General features: G+C 58.2%; 3 protein-coding genes across 6 annotated transcripts in view; 1 reads left to right on the plus strand and 2 right to left on the minus strand.

Annotated features, from left to right (window-relative positions):
• NFKBIE (NFKB inhibitor epsilon) lies at positions 1 to 7,563 on the minus strand. The gene is made up of 6 exons (XM_061398320.1): positions 6,954 to 7,563; positions 4,496 to 4,598; positions 3,523 to 3,745; positions 1,994 to 2,082; positions 1,644 to 1,883; positions 1 to 1,006 (listed from the first exon to the last, which is right to left on the minus strand). Exons 1-6 carry the CDS (start codon positions 7,319 to 7,321, stop codon positions 941 to 943), a joined length of 1,089 nt encoding a protein of 362 aa, XP_061254304.1. The 5' UTR covers positions 7,322 to 7,563; the 3' UTR covers positions 1 to 940.
• TMEM151B (transmembrane protein 151B) lies at positions 7,564 to 19,271 on the plus strand. Of its 2 annotated transcripts, XM_061398309.1 has the most exons (3): positions 7,564 to 12,334; positions 14,439 to 14,879; positions 15,292 to 19,271. In XM_061398309.1, exons 1-3 carry the CDS (start codon positions 12,209 to 12,211, stop codon positions 16,426 to 16,428), a joined length of 1,704 nt encoding a protein of 567 aa, XP_061254293.1. In that variant the 5' UTR covers positions 7,564 to 12,208; the 3' UTR covers positions 16,429 to 19,271. The 2 variants fall into 2 exon arrangements, with proteins under 2 accessions (XP_061254293.1, XP_061254292.1); XM_061398308.1 differs by lacking the exon at positions 7,564 to 12,334 and having other exon boundaries at positions 12,577 to 14,879.
• The window catches only part of TCTE1 (t-complex-associated-testis-expressed 1), a 17,030-nt gene continuing 14,812 nt past the window's right edge, over positions 18,586 to 20,803 (minus strand). For all 3 annotated transcript variants that reach the window (XM_061398315.1, XM_061398316.1, XM_061398317.1), the window contains one exon: positions 18,586 to 20,146. In XM_061398315.1, the coding sequence (XP_061254299.1) occupies positions 19,937 to 20,146 (210 nt within the window). In that variant the 3' untranslated portion in view covers positions 18,586 to 19,936. The remainder of the gene's footprint in view (positions 20,147 to 20,803) is intronic.

The raw sequence follows: 20,803 nt of genomic DNA on the forward strand, positions 1-20,803 counted from the left end.
TAAATGGTCAGAAACTGTACTGCTTTATTCCCCAAATTCTATCACAACACAGACCTGACCTAATAGATGCCTTAAACATATGTGGAATGAGAGGAAAAAACATACAAAGCCACGCTCCCTCGTGTACTCTTCACAGGCTAGCCCTTCTCCCCAGGCTCTTCCAGGGCCGTGATGAGGCCTCCCACTTGCATCTTCTCACTCCTCTTTCTCTTCCTCCATCCTCTGCATTTCCACAGAAAGGGCAAGAGTGTGGTCTGGACAGAGAGGCCTGAGGACCACCAGCCTCCCTACCCTCCCTGGCAAGGCCCTACACTGCTCAAGTACCAATTTCCTTCTCTCTGCCGTCACCACAAGGTCACAGGACAGGTCTGTCTAGAAATCCCCAGTGCACACAGGCACGCACGCAGGCACACGCAAAACAACTGGGGGTGGGGGTGGGAGTTAAAAGTCTCTGCCGTTTTAGTGTCATGTTATTGAACTTCCCCTTCCCCAGAAGTTCAGGGCCTTCTGTGTGAAGTCTTTGAGCAACAGTGTTTCAGAGTCCTCCTTGGCAGAGAGCTGGAACCCTTCCAGAGCCCTGCTCACTCACAGTTCAGTATCTCTCCTCATTTGGGAGAGTCCATGTTGTCTTAACTGGCTGGCAGCTTCAGGCTGACCCCACGTGGGAAGAGATGAGCCCCGTCATCTTCGACAGAGGTCAACAGGCTTCGCCCACACTGCCTGGGGCTTTGAGGAATCTTCTATCCACTCCGAAGCTCTTCCTTCCAGACTGGCTCTCTCACTTGGGATGGTTCCTCTCAGCTCAGGACTGTGCTGGCCCCAGGCTCTGGCCTTAGCAGTTCCCAGGACACACGGCCTGGGCCCAGACTGCAGCAGCTGTGTCTCCAGCTTCCAGATGGGAAGAGGGGGAGCATCCGGGGTCCGAGAGCCTGTCCCGGCTTCAGTCAGCACACAGCAGTGGCTTCCCGGAGATCTTCAGGTCGTCGAAGGGCAACAGGGCAAAGGGCTGAGGAAAGGAATGGAGAGAAGCAAGATTAGGGCCCGTGGACAGAGGCGGGAGCTGGGAGACCCATTAGGCCCTTTAATCCCCACCAAGTGATCCCTGAAGGACATCAGGGAGCAAATCTTCCTACTAATCCCCAAAACAGTGGTCCCTCAGGGCAACTGGGGGCTGTTTTTGCTTTTGTTTTGGGAGTGGAGGGTGGGAAAGGGCACTCACAAAACATTTTGAATTTCTTTTTACATCACATATTTAAAAATGGGAAAGACTCTACAGAAAATCTAGGTTTCATCTCTCTTAAAAAAAAAAAAAATCCAAGATCTGGAAATACTGGGTCCGTCTTCCTCCTCTGCAAGAATCTGGTGAAGCTGAGTAGAGCAAGTGACCCTCAGACAAAAGACTGTCTGGTTTCCCGCAGGCCCTAGCACCTGGCTGTCCACACCCAGCCCGCTTTAGCTGCATGGCTCCTGCAGGAGTCCCAGGTTCGGGCCCGGGGTCCTGAGAACACAGGCTGAGAGAGTGGCAGAGTCGTGGATTACAACCCCAGGCTCCTAACTCCTTGGCCCTTTCAGCTGTGCTAGCTCCTGTCTCCACTAGGGATGTGGGAGGCCCTGGACAGCAGAGCTGAGTGTCCGCCTCTTACGTCCTCAGCCAGGTCCTGGGGAGTCTCATCCTCCACGTTTCGCAGCAGGGAGTCGGCACCTGCCTCGCACAGGGTGGACGAGATGCCGCTGAGGCCCCGGCCCGCCGCCAGGTGCAGAGGCGTGCACCCATTGAGCATGCGGGCGTCCACCCGGGCCCCCGCCTGGAGGAGGAATTGCACCAGACCCCGCTCCTGGGTCTCCACGGCCAGGTGCAGCGCTGTCTTCCCGCTCGTGCCCTCCTGGGGGAGAGAAGGATGTCAGCCAAGGCCCTCAGAGGAGGCATGCCTCTAAGAAGAGGGGCCCCGTGCCTGGGCCCTGGGCCCGGCAGCTCTCTGATGGGTCACCTCACCTGCACATCAATGTCAGCTCCGTTCTGAAGCAGCAGTTCCATGAGTGGCCGGTTCCTCTGCAGGGTGGCGATGTGGAGACAGGCCAGACCTGAGATGGGGTGAGGATGGGGGTTGCATCTACCAGCTCGCTCTCCCTTTCTTCAGGGACCTCCCTTACCCCTCAGCCCCAAGGGACCCCCCCGCCCCGTCCCTGCCTACTCAGTGCCCCTGATCACAAGACTGTTAAAACACAAACCCAAAAAACCCCTCAAAAGTCTGGGGGGAAAGGAACTCAAAGTTTCCACCTTTTCAGTCATGTTATTGAAACTTTCACGCTTCGGGAGTCAGGTTGCTGAGTGACACCCCCCCATACACACACCCTCCCCCACCACATGCTGCCTCCCCTGTCCGTGCACACACACACAGTCTTTTTGTAAAACTCTACCTGCCTTCAGGCCCCTTCTAAAAGTCACCTTCCTCAGAGCTCTAGGGATCCTCAGGCCCCCAGCCCCTGAATTAATGAATGAATTAATGAACTAATTCATTAGTTCGTTTTAAAACAGAGTGGTCAGGGAGACCCTCATGGAGCAGGGACATTTGAGCAGAGACTTGAAAGAGATGAAGGATGTGAATTTGCATCGAGTTTTTTAAGAAGAGGGGCACCCGGGCCAGCAAGGAGCTAGCATAAAGACTAAAAATCCCATCAAGCCCCACCCCCCACTTCAGTCCCCTCACCTAGCTCTCCCGTCCCCACAGCAGTGACTGCCTGTTAACCTGCCAGAGAACTCACTTCTTATGTTCATTGTTTGCCTCAGACATTATCTTGTTTTGCTCACAGACGCAAGTCTGGCTCCTACAATAATGTCTGGTACAGAGAAAGTTCTCAGTACATTTTTGTTGAATGAATTAATGAGTTCATCTCATCTCTGTCGAACTGAATATCTTTTTTCTTTTTTTTTATAATTGTATTTATTGATTTGTTTTTGGCTGTGCTGGGGTCTTCGTTGCTGCACGGGCTTTTCTCTAGTTGTGGTCAACAGGCGTTGCTCTGCTAGTTCCAGTGCTACGGCTTCTTATCGTGGTGGCTTCTCTTGCTGCGGAGCACAGGCTCTAGGGCGCCCGGACCTCGGTAGCTGTGGCACGTGGGCTCAACAGTTGCAGTTCCCAGGCTCTAAAGCACAGTCTCAGTAGTTGCGCTTGGGCTTAGTTGCTCCACAACATAGGGGATCTTCCTGGATCAGGGATTGAACCCGTGTCTCCTGCACTGGCAGGTGGATTCTTTACCACTGAGCCACTAGGGAAGCCCCCCAAACTGTACATCTTGAAGGCAAAGTTGAGCTCTTCTGCTTAGCATATAGTAGGTTCTCCATAAATTCTAACCAGAATCCATTCATTAATTCACTCCTTCATTCAACAAAGGTATTCTGAGTACCTGTGTGCTTAGAACTGGAGCTGCATCAATAGACAAGCTGTGGCCCTCCCTTCCCTGAAAGTGAGGTCCCTGTCTCCTGTCCCCTCCTCCTCCCATGGGCCTTGAGGCCACCTGTACCTTGCCAGTTTTGCAGCTGGAGGTCCAAGGAGTGAGGTGGTCCTCTGCCCGGCTCTGGCTGCCCCTCCAGTAGGCAGCGGGCACAGGCCAGGTGTTGGCGCTGGCAGGCTACATGCAGGGCTGTGTCACCATGTCGGTCCTGCAGCACCCGGCTGGCCCCCTTCAGCACCAGGGCCCGAACTGCACCTGGCTGGTCCAGATGTACAGCCAGATGAAGTGCTGTCTGCAGGCACAAAGAGAGGGTCACAGGGTGGCTGCAACGTGCTGCAACCTCTGGGAAACTGCTGGGGTGGGCATGGGAATTGCCAGCAGCCAGCCCCTTCTCTGAGGACTGCCTATAAAGGCTATGGCTCTGGTCTTCCTTCTGTTGTCCCCTATCAAACTCTCGGGGCCCCAATTCTGGAGGTAGGGTAAGGCAAGTGGCCCTCTGCTATTCTTGAAGTCCCCTTAGCACCGCCCCTGTCCCCCCTACCCTGGAGAAAGGGCAGAGCCGGGGCAGGGAGGGACAGGGCGTGATGGTGATGGGGTGGGAGCAGAATCTAGCTTCTCATCCTCTGGGGAGGCCTGTTATCCTAGGTGAGGGGCTGAGGTCTCAGAGGGAGGCGACAGAGGCATCGGGCAGGCTCTGCCCGGCACACTCCTCCTTGAATGCTCCCTGCAGACATCATGTCCTGTACTAACACCTTCCCTGGCTGCTTCCCACAGACAGTGGTTCCCACAGCAGCCGGCATGTGTCTCTATCACGACTCTCGTCACCGTGCTGTGTCATTACGTGTTGACACGAGTCCTCTAGCCCAGGCTCGAGCACCTTGTGGGCAGGGTCTGATTCCTACTCTCTCTCTGTCCTCAGCTTCTTGCCCAGTGTCTGGCATATGGTCCCCTGAGGGAGCAGCCAAAGGATGCTGTCTGGTGGCTGGGGATGGCTGCTGGGGCAGACATAGGTATCTGGGCTGAGCCCACCATCTCCACCCACCTGGTAAAGGTTGTTCTGAATGTCCAAGACTTCCTGGGGCAGCAGAGCCAGGCAATACAGCAGCACGGCGGGGGCCTCGTGAATCACTGCCAGGTGGATCAGCCTGGGAGGCAGAGGCAAGGTTTGGGGTCAGGGCTCAGGCCAGACAGAGTGGGCTGGGGTTCTGGGGTTAGATGGAACACATCAATGTCTAAGTTGCCACCCAGAGGGTAGGTGCAGGAAGTGAGAGTTTGGGCCAGGAAGTGAGGGTTGCTGCGGGAAGCCAGGATCCTGAGGGTGGAAGCTCCAAGTTCCCATCTCTGGCCTTTGGGAGGGCCTTGGCTGAGTGAGAATGTGGGCAGGGTGCTGACGGGACAAGGTCCTTCCTGTCCACCCTGCCTACACCCCGCTCCCCCCTGGCCCCCTGGGGCCCCCACCAGGCAGCTGCAGCTCAAAGCCAAACTGAAAGCCGCTGGGGTAGCACAGAGGTGGTTTCCAGGGCTGGGCTCCCCACCTCTGCCCCCCTCAATGGGGAGGGCAGAGAGGGCAGGGGTGGGGTCACCCTCTGTCCCCTCATGAACACCTCCCAAAAGAGAGGAGACAGAAGCTCTTGGAAGAGGAGCAAGGAGACAGGGCAGCACCCCACCCTGCTGCCCTCCACGGGACAGCCAGAGGCCATTCTGCAGGGCCGGGCCGGGGCCTGAGCTGGGGCCCCACTCCTGTGTGTGCCTCTGCGGGGAGGACTGTGCAGTGCAGAAAATGTGTGCCTGGGGTGGGGGATAAAGAGCCTTAACCTGGGGCGGCCAGGAGGGGAAGTTCCAGCCCTGGGGTTTCCCCACGTCAGGTGGGGAAAATGAAAGCCAGAGCCAGAGGGTCTAGGCCGGGGCGGGCAGCTGCTGGGGCATTCGTCAGGGGGAAGCCTGGCTGAAAGACCCGTCTGGGCTGGGGAGGGGGCTGCTTGGGGCAGGAGGGGGGGCGGGCTTTGGTGGCTGGCGAGGCCCAGGAGAGAGTGACGGAGGGAGGGAGGGAGGAACCGCGCTGGAAATCCCCTCGGCCAGGGCCTGCTCTCTGGTCACATTCCTGCAGCCACCTCCCTCTCTCCCTCAGTCTCCCTCCTCCCACTTCCTCTTCCCATTTCCATATGTCCACAGCTCAGACACCTCCGGAGGGAAGAAAGCGCCGCTCCTCTCAGGGAACCCCCTGGGGGGTCTTGACACCTCCCTCCCCCCCAGCACCAGGTCTAGATTCCACATCTGTCTCTAACTAGAGGCGATTAAAGCTGGGGCTGAGAGGCTAAGCAAGAGGGGCAGGGCCGAAGCCTCCACTCCCTGGGTCAAAGGTCAACCACAGGTATTCTGCACAGAGCCCGCACAATCTTGGTTGTGGGCCTGAGGGCTGGTGATCTCTAGGCACAGAGGACAAAAAGGCCTAGGGTCACCCAGTGGGTCCAGAGTGTGTCTCTGTCAGAGGCCACCCAGGACCTTTGCATCTCCAAAAAAGCAGATCAAGACAGATGGCTCCTGCCTTCTCCTCCCAGTTCATTCCAGCAGCCCAGATCCAGGACCTCAGCCCCCCTCCACTCTGTTTCCCATCCCCAAATCCCAGCCACCCCCTCTCTTGTCCATCTTTTCTTCCTGAGGGGCAAATCCTCACCTGGCCAGCCCCTACCACACAACTGCCTCTTACTTCACCTGCCTCTCTGACCACCCCTCCCCCCGGCCCTGTCCCGGCCCAGTCTCCACCAAGCTCCACCTGGGCCTGAGGAGGAAGGATGAAGTGAAGGGGTCACATAGGACAGTGAGGGGGATTTGCAGGGCTCAGGAGGTGGAGAGTGTCGGTAAGGCTGACTCTAGCCCTCACTTCCCCTTTCTCAACAGAGGAGGAAGTTAGCTGGAGTAACCAGCCGCCTATCTCTGGTGGGGCAAGAGTGCCCCAGCCTGGCTTACTTACTCCACAGGCCAGCCTCAGCCATGCACCCCTGGCAGCACCTCGGACCCTAGCTTCCTGGGCCCACTGGCAGCCTGTCACTGGCCCCTCTTGTTCTTTGAGACAGGGCATTCTGAGGTCAGAGGCCGGGAATCCCAGATATTAAGCAAACAAGGATGCCCTGTCCTCCAGCGAGAAAAACAAAACAAAACAAAACAAAACTGGGCTGGTCAGGGGAATTTTCTCTTCCCCGGGATGGGTTACTGGTAGATTTCCAAGATGCTAGCTGGGGTTCCAGGTGCCTGGTAAGGGCCCTGCCAAAAGGTGGGGCAGACAGAGGATGCCAGGTCCTCTGGACTGGGTCTGGCTACAGCTCAAAAGTGGGTTGAGAGTTCAGTTTGAAAGAGAGAGTGGGGACCGCCCCTTCCAGAGCTGGTGCCTTTAGGGATCCCCACATAGGGAATGCCCGGCCTGTTGCGGCTCCTGGGGAAGGCCCCGAGTTGGCATCGGGAGGGAGGAAGGGGTCCTCTCTTAGCCTAGCCCCCATACTCACGTGTCTCCGTCCTCGGAAATGTACGTGAGTGCTTCCAGCTGCTGAGGGCTCAGCGCCCCGGCGACGGGGAGCGGTGAGTCTGGAACTGCGTCCTCGGTCCTGGGGTCTCCCGACAAGGACAGGGGCTCGGTGAGTGATGAGGAGCCGTAGGTGGAGTCAGCCCGCTCCCCGTCCGTGTCTTCCTTCTCCTCTGGCTCCTTGGCGGTTCCCGGAGAATGAATCCAGGGCTGGGGGCCCCCGCCGTCTGAGGGCCCCGAGGCTGGGCGCGGGGTGGACTCGGGCAGGGAGCGCAGGGAGCGCAGAGACTCAATGCCCGAGTCATACTGGCTTTCATCGGTCTCGTCCGGCCCCTTCCGCGCCTCCGACATCCCCGCGGCGCCGGCCCGCCGGGCCCGGTCCCAGCAGGATCCGACTCCTCGCCGCCTTTCCGGGTTACAGGTCCGCCTCACAGAGCGGGTGAGGGACCCGAAATAGCCTCCTTCCCGGGCTGCGGGGGGGGCCTGAGGGGCTCGGCGAGAAGCGTGGACGAGGTTCGGAGCGGCGGCGGGGTCCGCGGCAGCCGCTACTCGGGGCAGCTGGGCAGCCCAGTGAGACGCGCTCTCTCGCCCCGCCCTCAGGCCCCGCCCCCGGCAGGCGCCGCGCTTCCGGACGGAGGCCCCGCCCTTCGGAATCCCCCTTACCCCGCCCTCTGCTTTGGCTCCGAGTCAGGGGTTCCCCGGTCCTGACTCACTCTTGCGTTAACTCACCCATTCATTCATTCATCCAACCGTCCATTCATTCACTCTTTCCCCCTCCCTTCATTCCATGTATTAATTCCATGCATTCTTTCTTTCCTTCCTTCACTTCCTCTGTTTTCTTCATTCATTTTCCCATTCATTTATTCTTTCGTTTAAGAGGAACATATGTTAATCATCTGCACAAGCTGGGCGTCTTCTGGGGAGGGCAGGTGGGAGGTGGGACGGGGAAGCGTTGCTACCTGTCCCCGGCCCACTACTCTCAATTTCTCTTGCTTTTCCCGGAGACAAAGGGGACACCCATGTCTTTAAAGGAGTTCTCCCTTTGGGTTCTGAATACAGAGTCTCCTGTGTCAGTTTTTCAGATCACATAGAATTGGACATGAGGATGTGCTTTTCGCAAGTGGTTTTTCTGTTGAAAAGACTGTGGTCTAAAAAAGCAGAGTGGTCATTCCTCACAGGGATGAAATACTGGTCTCAGACAGTAACAGCATCTGGTTGGGCAAGTGTAGTTCCTCATGGCGGGGCCAGGATGGGGAGGCCCCAGACATTCTGGGCAGCACTCTGCTGAGGTCCCCTTGGCAGCCTCAGCCCTAATACCAGGACATCTTTTCCCCTTCCCCATCCCTATTTTCCCTGGGCCTAGCCTCAGGAGGCTGTAGGCAAATCCCACCCATGTGGGATCAGCTGCCCAAGATTTATCCCCTACCCCAAGTTCCAGAAATGCTCTTAGAAAAATCACCCCCAAGAAAACATCTCCCTTTCCCAATTCTGGCTTTGAAGGAAGGAAGCTGGGGTGTGAACACGCAGCTACTAACCAGTTTCCCTCCCACCCTCCCCATGAAACCTCATTTTATTCATCCATTTGATAGACACATAAGGAGCTTCTTCTATATGCCTGACATTGTTCTCTCTGTTGGAAGCAAAACGGAGGCTCACAGTAACAGTAATAACCAACAACTACCATCCCCCGTCCTGCTACAAACAAACAAACAAACAAAAAACCTGTCCCATGGTTCCAGCCTTCAAAGTCCCCTAGCAGTTACAACACAGAGTGATTGGGCTAAGATAGGAGTGAGAACAGGATGCTGGAGGGGTACAACATGGGGCCAACTACCCAATGGGGTGAGCGGTAGAGGGGGTTCCATTTGATTTGGAAATGGGAAGGGAAGAGGGCTGGGAAGAAGTACCTAGTCTCTGGGAAGGGGGTGAGTGGAGGGAGAAGGGAGATGGGAGGACAGATGGGAGGAGGTGACCCACTGGTCTCCATCCCCCACTGAAGGCTGGAGTGGGGAGGATGTTTTGAGCATGAGAGGGTGAAGAGCCATGAGGGGAAAGCCCAAGGAAAATGAGGCATCTCCTTCCCTTGGGGTCACTGTGACTTCAGACATCCTCAACTTCCTCCCCTGACCTGTTCCTCTCCCAATCTCAAAGGCTGGAGCAAAAATACAAACCTTAACCACTTCAAAATCATCTCCATTTTAAAGCTGGGAAGCTGAGGCCCAGAAAGGTGACTTGACTTGCCCAAGGTCAAACAATCTGAAAGTGTAGAGCTGTGTTTTCCTGTTCCTGATACAAAACTTTAAAAATGTTTTCAGTGAGGGACTTCCCTGGTAGTCCAAGGGTTAAGACTTTGAGCTGCCAGTTCAGGGGCTCAAGTTCGATTCCTTGTCAAGGAACTAGATCCTGCATGCCACAACTAAGCCCGGTGCAGGTGCAGCCAAATACAAACAAACAAACAAACAATGTTTTCAGTGACTTTCTTTCCTTCATGAAGGTCTAAGAAGTTGGGAGCATCCGAGCCCTTTCCAAGGACACAAGAACTCAAGGGTGTGCAGTGAGCACCTCTGTTATACCCAGAGGCTGATTTTAAGGAAAAACCTACCCCATTAACCTAGCAGAAACCTACCCGTGTCTGGCTCTAAATCCTAACACGTATGTGGCAGCCCCTTTTCTGGCCACATGAGGTCAGCATTGAGTCACTGACTGCTTCCAGCACCTAGTCTGCACTCCAATAGGAAGCCCTTCTCAGTACAATTTAGGAATGGGGACAGGGATCATGGCAGTGTCATCTGGAAAGATGACCTGGGGACTTTGACTCAAGTCACAGCATGATCCAGGTCCTGTCTTCATTCCCTCAGTCCCACCCAGTCTTCTCCAAGGTCCTCTTCTCTCTCTTGTTTTCTGGTTCCCTTTGTCACGCTCCCACTCCCCATCTCTGCCCACTCCAGCCAGACTCATCTTCAGGAAACAGGCCCAGTTGCCATGGTGACCAGCTGGTCAGCTGGCTCCTTCCACAGCCCCCTTTTTTCTCTGGGCTTCCAAGGAGGGGTAATGCATGTGTATGGAGAAAGGGGAGGTGGTCTTTTATCTCTTGAAAGCTCTGGGGTTGGCCAAAAGAAGTTGAGCTATCTCTCTTCCAAAGCCCCCTGAAGTGGAGCCAGGAAGGCAGTGGGGCTGGAGGACAGGAGGAAGACTAGAACAACTAAATGGGGAGTGTGAAGATCCTATCTGGGTTAGGAAAGGCCAGGATTAGGACCTCTGCTCTCTATCTGCAGTCCTGAATTAGGTGAAATGAACTGAAACCAGAAGAGGAGTTAGAATTAGTTGTGGGCAGGACTTCTCAAAAATTATGGGTAGGAGAGATATTGAAATGAGCCAGCAAGTGAGATTCCTCCTCTGCCATGGGGATGAAGGAGAACCATGCCTTTTGGGATCATACTCTCCCTTGGTTTGGGCAGGGAGGATGGACTCACTGACCTGGGGAGGATCACACAGGCTGGGTAGTACTGAGGTGACAGGCAGACTGAGAGCCCCCTTCACCTTCCCTGGAAAGAGAAGAGTAGCAACGTGGAGACAGGACCAAGAGTAGAGGGGTGGGTGTGTGGGTGAAGGCAGAGGCTCTTCTGCCCCAGATGAGGGGCAGGACTGTCGGCAGAGCAGTGGGCTTGTCCTCTATTCCCAAAGATCAGATATCCAGGTTTTGCCTCAAGCTGACCTCCGACCCCTGAATATCCCCATGGACTTTTGAATGGGAAAGGTCTGGATTCTAGGACCACTCTGTGAGTATCAGCAGGTGACCTTGAGTAAGCCCCTCACCTCCTCTCTGCCTTGGTTCCTTGTGGGTAAATGGGGAAAGTCACTATATGTCAAAGACTAATGTAGCATATGACACACAACAGCCTTCCTTGGGACTGTGCACACAGATGGATCAAGCACAGCCTTCATCTTATTCTTTCATAATGACAGGCTTCCATGTCCTTCTTCCCCGTTAGACTTTGTGCTCCTTGAAGATGGGAAATTGTATTTTGCCTTTCTATACAGGGCACAGTAGATTCTTAATACTTTTTTATTGAATGGGTGCATTCAGGAATGAATGAATGGCAGCTTTCTTTCTGCCCCTAACTGGGGTCGGAAAGAGCACTGTGGGTGGATGACATGAAGGGACAGGCGACCTGCAGTCACTCAGCCTGGCCTGTGACCTATGACTTGGCCTCCTACACCCAAAGTCAGAGCTTTAGAGATTGTTCAGTCAACTTTCTCACTGCACAAATGGGGAAACTAAGGCTCGGAGAGGGGAAGGCATTTGCCCAAGGTCACACAGCTAATGACAAAGACAGGATTAAGAATCTCTTCTCAGGTTTCCTGATCTCCAGTCTAGGGCAATGTACACACTTCATTGCTTCTCTGGGGCTTTTCTTCTAGGATAGAGAGCTAGTTCAGTGAAGGCTGGTTTCAATATCCTCTTTTCTGCCCTCTGCTAGTCCTTCCTCACATCCAGCTCCGATCCGTTCCTTTTCAGCCTTTCCCAACCTTGTTCAGCAGGGTCCGGCCTCTGAAGTCTGGCTCCTGCCTTAACCCTTTACCATCCAACTGAGAATGAGGATCTTGCCTAGGGTTCCCAAACTCAATTTCCTCTCCCCACCCTCAGCCCTGGGAACTTGCGAGAACCAACGATGGGGAGGGATGTTAGTTGGCCGCTGGCGCCCCCTCCGTGAATAGACGGAGAGGAGTTTGGGCTTAGTTTCTCCTCCTCGGAAGAAGAATGGCGGGGGTGCGGGTAGTGAGCGGGGCTGGGAGAGAAGAAGGGGTGCCGGGAGCCCCTGTTGCTTGTCCCCTTTGGGGTGGCTGTTAGGTAGGCTTGGGGAAGGCGGAGTTTGGGGGGCCGGGGGCGGGGCTCCTGTGCTGGGAGGAAGAGGGGGGGCGCGCTGGCTCCAGCTCCGCTCAGACAAAAGGCGGCGGCGGGAGCGGGCGGGAGGCGGAGCGGCGCCGCGAGGGCCTCAAGGTGACACCCGCCCCCGGCCCCGGCCCCCCCCAGCCCGGCCCCCCAGCCCGTCTCCCCATCCCCATCCCCAAGCCCCTTACCCGTGGTGCCCTTTCCAGGCCCCCTCCCCCCGGCGGGGGGTGGGGAGCAGCGAGGGCCCCGCCCCCTCTGCCCCCCTCCCCAGGACCGGCGCAGGATGCCCCCGGCCCCCGGCAGCCCCCCGGGAGGCCCTGAGCTCGACGCGCCCCCTCTACGCCATGTCCCCCCCTGGCTCGGCCGCGGGAGAGAGCGGCGGCGGTGGCGGCGGCGGCGGTGGCGGCCCCGGGGTCCCGGAGGAGCCCACGGCGGCGGCGGCTACGGACGAGGGCCCCGCCCGAGAGGAGGTGAGAGCCGGTGGCGCCCCTTCCCCGGGCGCGGTCGTCCCTTCCCCGGGCGTGGCGCCCCTTCCCCCGCCGGTTCCGCCGCAGCGCGCCCGGCGCCCCGCACCCCGAGCCGGCAGCCGCAGCCGCAGTCCCGCGCCGCTGCCCCCGCCCGGCGGCCGGAGCTGTCCGCGGTGTCGGGGAAGGGGCCGCGCCGGGGGCGGGGCTCGGGGGGTCCCGGACAGGGGGAGGGGCCTAGGGGCGGAGCCTCGCGGACCCCGGGTGAGTGGGGGTGGGGACGGTAGCCGGGATCCTATCTCGCGGAGGGAGATGCTCTCTAGAAGGCCAGGAAGGGTGACTTGGAGGGGCTGCGGAAGGCAGGAGAGTACCTGCCAGGTCCACGGAGGAAACGGTGGTGTTACCTGAGCTGGGGTCCTAAGAAGGTCAAATGTGTGCAGAAGTCATCCCCCCTGAGGTCACTGGGACTGTTTGTGTGGGGGATGTGCGCCTCTCTCATCCAACGTCCGTGTAGCATCCCCCTCCAGGGGACTCCCAGAAATCCTTCCAGGTGTTGGTACCAAGCATACCTACCCCTCGTTGGGGGCATACTAAACCTGGAGACAAAGCGATGAAGGAAAGTACCAGGGGCTCCCCAATCTCCCATGCACGCTCGTGCACACACTGCACACTGCCCTAGGGCAGAAGCATACAGGCAGGACTGCAGGGAGGGCCCCTTTCACACGCACTCTCACTGGGACAAGCACACACTCAAGTGGGCATGCAAAGGGGCACATATGCACTCCCCAGGGGTGAGGCTCCCACAAAGGCACATGCACCCTAATCTTGTCTGCATGTGCTGAGTACTCTTTCCTAACCCAGCCACCTATCTGTACTTCCAGATGTTTCCTTGGATTTCACACCAGTCCAGGGCCCACTGCCTGTTATTGTGCCTTTCCTCTCTCCACCTTCTCTCCCTTCCCCTGGGGAGCCTCCAGGTCCAGGCAGGGGAATGGAAAGAATAAGTCAGGATCTCAGCAGGAGGGTGTGTGGGGGGTTCCTAAAGCTAGACGGTGGGGGGAGCAGAGGGAAAGCCCAGGCCGCCACCAGACATCTGACTCAGTATACTTGTCCTTGAGTGGCTGTGGGTGCCAGCACCCAGAATGCAAAGAGAATGAGGCCCTGCTTTCAGGAGCACCTGTCTAGTGGAGGAGCCAGACGCATAAACAACTCATCAGGACCACCGCAGGGCAGAACATGATTTAGTGCTTTAACAAGCCTGGGTACTGAGAACGGTTTTCTCTTGACAAAGGGCTGGGCCGCAAATATCTTCTTCCTTGCCTCCCACTCCCACCCCTGTCTCCCATCCCCTCTCCCCAGCCATATGCCTCTGCCCATCTGGATATTTCCTCCTGGACCACCTGCTGCTCAGGGACACAAACCCACTGCTTTCCATCTTAGAACAGGGGTAGGATGTTAGGGAGACTTGCTAGGGACCTGGGGTCCAGAGTGTGGGGAAGGAGACAGCACTTGGGGTTTCTTGGGAGGTATGAGGGAGGTGGATGGGTCCAAGGAAGTGGCTCCTCCTGGAAGAAGGGAGGGCCCCACCTATGAAGTGGGAAGGGGATGTCAGTGGGCCCCTCCCTCCTTTCCTAGAATACCTGGAAGGGGTCTGGGCTGGGGACCTGCCTTCGCTGATGCCTGTCTGTCCTCCTTGTCTTCCCTACCCACACCTTCTCCTGTTTCACTGTCATCTTTTTATCTGTCTTTGGACTATTCCTCTGGGTGCCATCCTATCCATCTGTGTCTTCTTTGCTACCTGGGCCTTCTCCCTCCACCCCTGGCTCTGATCCCTCTGCCTCTTGGGGTATCTCTCTCTGCACTTCCCCAAACTGGCATTCTGTTCCTTTTTCCTGTCCTCATGGCTCACTCTGGGTCACTTCTGTGTTTACCTCTGGTCCTGGCCTCCCATCTTGGTCTGACTCTTCTCTCCACATCCTTGTCTGTCTCTCCCTGTCATTTCGGGTGCCGGCCTCTGGCCCTCCCTTCCCGCATTCATCTCTGTACTGGGTCCTTGCCACTCCGTCTCACTCCCCAATCATCTCGGCCCTTTGCCTGCCCATCTGAGCAGCAGCGTCCCATCCAGCCCTCTTTCACCAAGTCCCTCTGCCGTGAGTCCCACTGGAAGTGCCTGCTGCTCTCGCTGCTCATGTACGGCTGCCTGGGGGCGGTGGCCTGGTGCCACGTCACCACAGTGACCCGCCTCACCTTCAGCAGCGCCTACCAGGGCAACAGCCTCATGTACCACGACAGCCCCTGCTCCAACGGCTATGTCTACATCCCCCTGGCCTTCCTGCTCATGCTGTATGCCGTCTACCTGGTGGAGTGCTGGCATTGCCAAGCCCGCCACGAGCTGCAGCACCGGGTGGACGTGAGCAGCGTGCGAGAGCGCGTGGGCCGCATGCAGCAGGCCACGCCCTGTATCTGGTGGAAGGCCATCAGCTACCACTACGTCCGCCGCACGCGCCAAGTCACCCGATACCGCAATGGAGACGCCTACACCACCACCCAGGTGAGGAGCTGAAGGGGAGCACAGGCTGGTGGTCCAGATGGGAGGGGGGTGGTTGCTGGGACCCTGCCCGACTGTCCCCAGGGAGAGCACAGCCAGCAGTGAGCTCTTGTGGGCACTGCCACAGGAAAGCAATAACCACCACCATAATAATAACAGCAAACATTAGCAGACAGGTTCTGCTCTAAGTACTTAACCAATATCAAAGTCAAACAGCTAGTATATGGTGGAGCTGGGATTCGAAGCCCGGCAGTCTTGACTCCAGGGTCTGTCTCTGGAGATAAGATCCTACCTGGCTCCAACCGGGAGCTAAGCCAGGACAGGCTGAGGGTTCCATCAGGCGCCGAGAGCCGCCAGAGGGCGGACGAGGGTGAGCGGACTGAAGCGACTCCCGCCGCCTTCCCCGGCGCCGCAGGTCTACCATGAGCGCGTGAACACGCACGTGGCCGAGGCTGAGTTCGACTACGCGCGCTGTGGCGTCCGCGATGTGTCCAAGGCGCTGGTGGGGCTGGAGGGCGCGCCGGCCACACGACTGCGCTTCACCAAGTGCTTCAGTTTCGCCAGCGTGGAGGCCGAGAACGCGTACCTGTGCCAGCGCGCGCGCTTCTTCGCCGAGAACGAGGGCCTGGACGACTACATGGAGGCGCGCGAGGGCATGCATCTCAAGAACGTGGACTTCCGCGAGTTCATGGTGGCCTTCCCCGACCCGGCCAGGCCGCCCTGGTACGCCTGCTCGTCCGCCTTCTGGGCCGCGGCGCTGCTCACTCTGTCGTGGCCGCTGCGCGTGCTGGCCGAGTACCGCACGGCCTACGCGCACTACCATGTAGAAAAGCTCTTTGGCCTGGAGGGCCCGGGTTCGGCAAGTGGCAGCGCCGGCGGCGGCCTCAGTCCCAGCGACGAGCTGCTGCCGCCGCTCACGCACCGCCTGCCGCGGGTCAACACGGTGGACAGCACGGAGCTCGAGTGGCACATCCGCTCCAACCAGCAGCTGGTGCCCAGCTACTCGGAGGCGGTGCTCATGGACCTGGCGGGGCTGGGCGCGCGCTGCGCTGGGGGCGCGGCCGGGGGCTACGCCCCCACCTGCCGCTACGGCGGGGTGGGTGGACCGGGAGCGGCGGGCCTGGCCCCGTACCGGCGCAGCTGCGAGCACTGCCAGCGCGCCGTCAGTAGCTCGTCCATCTTCTCGCGCAGCGCCCTGAGCATCTGCGCTAGCCCGCGGGCCGCCCCGGGGCCCGGAGGAGTTGGGGCGGGCTGCGGGGGCAGCCGTTTCTCTCTCGGCCGCCTCTACGGCTCCCGGCGCAGCTGCCTGTGGCGCAGCCGGAGCGGGAGCGTCAACGAGGCGAGCTGCCCTACCGAGCAGACGCGACTGTCCAGCCAGGCCAGCATGGGGGACGACGAGGAGGACGACGACGAGGAGGAGGCCGGGCCGCCGCCGCCCTACCACGACGCCCTCTACTTCCCGGTGCTCATTGTGCACCGTCAGGAGGGGTGTCTGGGCCACAGCCACCGGCCGCTGCACCGCCACGGCTCCTGCGTAGAGACTTCACTGTGACCCCGGGTCCCGGGACCGGCCCGACGGTCTCCTTCCCTGCCCCTTGCCGGACGGCGCGTCCCGCGGGTGGAGCAGGGGGAGTCATGAGTGTGGCCGAGGCCGTGCTGGGAACGGTGGGGGTGGGGAGGTGGGAGGTGAGGGGGCGTGGGCCAGACTCAGATGGGGCCGATCCGATACCACCACCCCCCCCCCCCACCTTCCTGTACATAAAGAGACAGCTGGGGGCAGGGGAGACAATCCCATCCCGGCAGAGCCGTCTCTTCCAGGCCTGCCCGCCCCTGAGTTCCTAGGGGGTCACCTCCCTTTGCGACACACACACTCGCACATTGGAGATTCCCTGTCCCGCCTTTCAATGGATCCAATGACTGTTACGTGGCGACTGCGCCCTGGGACCCGCCTTGGGCTCCGTCTCCAGGGAGAGGCCCTCGCTGTGCAGCTGGGGAGGTTTGGAGGCCAGGGGGGAAGGGCCGCCCGGCTTTCTTTCCTCGCTGCAGCCTGATCCTGCCGGCGCCTCTCTCTACCAAGGGGGCAGTGGTTCGGAGAACAGCAGGGCTGGCTTTCAGCCAAGCTAATGAATTCGGTGGGTCTGAGGCCGGGCCCAGGTGTCAGCCATGGTACTCCATCTCAAAGCCCTGGAGATGTTGCTCTCCTCTTCTTGGCACTGGCCCCGACAAGATCCGAAGATCGGGATTTCCTTTAGCCACTCTCACCGCTGTTGTTTATCTCCCTGGGCCCCCGGGAGGTTGGGTCCTGGGGTGACCGTACTCACCACAGCTCTCCTTCCCCAGCCTGCTCCCTGGCTCTGAAGAGCTGTTGCCAGGGTGAGGGGGAAGGCAAACTGTGGAGGGCAGTGCACCTCAGTCGTTTAAACTTCAGCTTCCTTGCCTAGGTTCTGGGAGGGCACCTCCTTCGGGTGGCATTCCTTCAAGCTGACCAAGGCGTACGACTCAGCGGGGAGACTAGGAACAGGCCTGGGTGACAACAGAGAACTCAGGAAGCAAGTGGGAGTCAAAGAGGAGAGGGTCACGAAAAGACCCTCAAAGGTGGGGGTGTCCGTGGGGACTGCCCCTTGGCTCCCCCGTGTTGGTGGGGAGGAGTGGATAGTGGTCGTCCGCAAGCTGAGGCTCTGAGGGGCTGAGGACCTTGTCTCAAGCCCAGCTGGAAGCTCCGTTCCAGTGGCGGGGTCAGAGGCAGGCATTCTCTAAATCTTGCCCGATCCCTCTGTCCTCCCCTAGCCTGTGAGCTGAAGCCCTGCTGTGTGTCCCAGGGTCCTCAAAGGGGCATGCTGTCACCACCCCAGGCCGCTGGCCCCATGTGCTGTCCCCCACCACTCCTACCCTGATGTGCTTCCGTGTGCATGTCTGTGTACAAAACCCCTGCCCGCCCAGCTCCCCTGGCTAACGTTTTCCCAGCTGACTTAGTGCCCAGGGAGTGAGCTCACATTTGCAGCCAGAGAGGATAACCCTCGGTCTTGAGGCTCGCCCCTGATGCTTCTCACTTCATCTGAGCCATCAGAGCCACTCCTCTCCCCTCTTCCTCCAGCCTGGCCAGGCCCGCACCGCCCGGGGCATGGCCTCCACCTATGCAACATCTCCTCTGGCTCCCCTGCTCCCCTTCCCTGGGGAGTTGGTGGGGGCACAGATTGTGGGGACACCATGGCCTGTGGCGCATTGGGGTTGAGCTTAACTTTCAGGTGGAGATGGCTGAGTGAGAAGGGGAGGAGGCCGGAGAAGGGGAGGCTTGGGCAGGAGGGGACAGCTGCCCACTAGGTTTCCCTGGGCAGCAGTGCCCACCTACCTGCCAGCACTGTGCTCTTCAGGGGCCTAGGGGTTGGAGCGCCCCTCTTTCCTTTGAATGGATGTCTGCGAGGTACAGGTGGCGAGCTGTGGCCTTGGCACCCAGTTCTTGGCCAGCTGGCACCCGGATGTCACACCCTTGTCTGGGGCATCCTGGCCACCTCATGGCTCTGGGGAAGGGAGGAACTCAGCTCCCTGCCTCAGGCAGATGCCTGAGACAGAGCCTGAGCTGGGAGGAAGGGAGAGGGGAGGGGCTGTGATTACATTTGCCTGTATTGACCATTTCTGCCTAGGTCTTCTCACACTGACAGCCTCACACCTCCCACATACGCACAGACTTAGAGAGAAACCAAGTCTTTGGTCTATTTTCTTGGTAGCTTTATTGATTGCCAGGGAAAACGAAAACCAGAAAAATTAATCTCTAAAATTAAACTTTACACTGAATGTTCTTGTTTCTCTAATTAGAACCTCTGCTAGCAGCTGTGGCTATGTACACTCCACTCACACACTCACACACACCCTCACACCTGTAAGTTTGCACTCTGGAACTGTCAGAGGGTGTCAGGCACAGACAGACTTGAAGTTGCCCAGACAGGTACACACGTGCGGTCACTCCCAAGCCCGCTTTGGTGCTCTGCTCCGTGCCTGCTTGTTGGAAGGAGTCCCTGGAAAGCGCTCCTAGGCTGTGGTTGCAGCCTGTGACCCACCCTTTGGAAACGGGGCTGGGGGTTCGGTCTGCAGAGGATGGGCCCTGGGGCTCAGCCTGAATCCGTCAGGAGATCCTCTCATGGCCTCATGGGGAGATGTGATTCCTGTGGGTGTGGCCCCAGGGCGGGCGGTCATAGTGATGGGGACTCGTGGAGGGTGCCTGGAGGGTTTCATGTGTCCTGGGACAAGGGCTTGTTGGGTGGGCTGGGCCTGGCTGGGGAGAAGACAGGTCTCTGTCAACTGGGTGCATCACACTGTGGCCTTTCTGTCGTGGATTTCCAAGCGCAAAGATTGTATAAATCAATCTGGTGGATAATAAAGTTGCGGATGACTCACTGACCTCCCTCCCAGGGTCACACCTCTCTCACCATCTCCCAGTTCTGTGAGCAGCTCTTTGAGGAGGCTGATGGGTCTGAGCCCCTCCCGTCACCTTTGTTTCCTCCTGCCCAGGTTGGGGGTGGGGCGGACTAGGGGTGGCATGACCTGCAGAACTGGAAGACTTAAGCAGAGTCAAGTAGGAGGGAGGTGGCATCTGCAGGGTGAGGGTGGAAGAGCCAGGCAGAGCTCTGCTGAATCCTGGGGTGGAGGAGAGAGTGTGTGTTTGAAGGTCAAGAGGTCAAGGATCTGTTTGGTAGAGAACAATGGTGGGGAGGAGGGTGATTGGGGAGATGGGCAGCCCCTGGAGGACAGTCTGGGCCTCACAGTCTCGAAGGGTCGGCTTTCTGTATTCTTGGAAGTAGTCAGTCATTTCAGCGAGTCCGTTCATATCCTCTCCCTAGGTACCAGGGCTAAGTCCCACTTTCTACCTCTATCCCAGGCTCCTTCCTCTCCTCACAGATCCCTGCAGAACCTCAATCGCTCACCCCAAGGATAGTCTTGGTCTCCCCTCTCCCGCCCTCGGGACCGGGGTGACCCTCAAGAGCAGGCATGGCAGGGGCATGAAATGAGGGGTGGGGCTGGGGCAGTGACCCAGGTCTGGCCACTGCCCCAGCCCTGTTCCCGTCTTATCCCGCAGGGTTCTCAGGGCCCTTGACAGTGACTGGGGACATGAAGTGGCTGGGATTCAGGGCCCGCTGGCGGGCTGCTTCGCGGTTGGCACAGAGGGCCTGGCCGATGAGGTACTCGCTCTCCTGAGCGATGTCTGACAGGCGCAAATCAAACTCCAGGAGGGTCTTGTTGTCTGACATGCCTTCCAGGAGCTGCTTCCCGCCATCCTGGGTCAGGAATACAAGGGAAAGGGTCACTTTCCACCATGACTCAGGACCACACACACATGGGTGGATGTGTGCACACGTACACATCCTGATACACAGACATGACGGGAACAACTTCACAACACAATTCCTACTTTGTGTAGCGTTTTCTATCCTGTTTCATCTTATTCTCTGAGAAAAATGGTGCTTGAAATTCACTACATTGACTTTTCAGCCCCAGTGGTTTGAAAAGTGTGGTGCTGCGGCAGTGACAATGACTCCATTCTTCTGGTTCAGCCACGAGCACGGGAGACACATCTGGCTCGTGAGATATAAGGAAGAAGTTTGGAGGGAGTGGCATCTGGAAAGCTTTTTCTCGTAAAAGAGAAGGAAAGAGAGGAGTGGTCTCCTTTTTTTCTGCCTCTGAGCGTAGCCCTGTGGGATGTACAGCCACCGTCTTGGGCCCATGAGAGTCACACAAGAGACAACAGGGTCGTGGGACTGGGTAGGCAGAGCAGAGGTGGCTCAGAAGCACTGAGCCAAGGAACCCACCAACCCCAGAACCCCCTTCTCCCGGGCTTCTGATTATGGGACACAGTGAACATTCCTCTTGTTTAAGCCATTTCCCATTCAAGCTTTCTGTTACTTGTAGCCAAGAGCACTCTCTCTGGAGTCAGT

Source organism: Bos javanicus, chromosome 23 (genome assembly GCF_032452875.1).
Source record: "Bos javanicus breed banteng chromosome 23, ARS-OSU_banteng_1.0, whole genome shotgun sequence".
NCBI lineage: Eukaryota > Metazoa > Chordata > Mammalia > Artiodactyla > Bovidae > Bos > Bos javanicus.

Coding starts and splice junctions, on each gene's coding strand:
- TMEM151B (XM_061398308.1), top strand. CDS start 13,857: ATGAGGGAGGTGGATGGGTCCAAGGAAGTGGCTCCTCCTGGAAGAAGG. Junction 14,880..15,291: donor ACGCCTACACCACCACCCAG/GTGAGGAGCTGA, acceptor CCGGCGCCGCAG/GTCTACCATGAGCGCGTGAA.
- NFKBIE (XM_061398320.1), bottom strand. CDS start 7,321: ATGTCGGAGGCGCGGAAGGGGCCGGACGAGACCGATGAAAGCCAGTAT. Junction 4,599..6,953: donor ATTTCCGAGGACGGAGACAC/GTGAGTATGGGG, acceptor TCTGCCTCCCAG/GCTGATCCACCTGGCAGTGA. Junction 1,884..1,993: donor GAGCTGACATTGATGTGCAG/GTGAGGTGACCC, acceptor TCTCTCCCCCAG/GAGGGCACGAGCGGGAAGAC.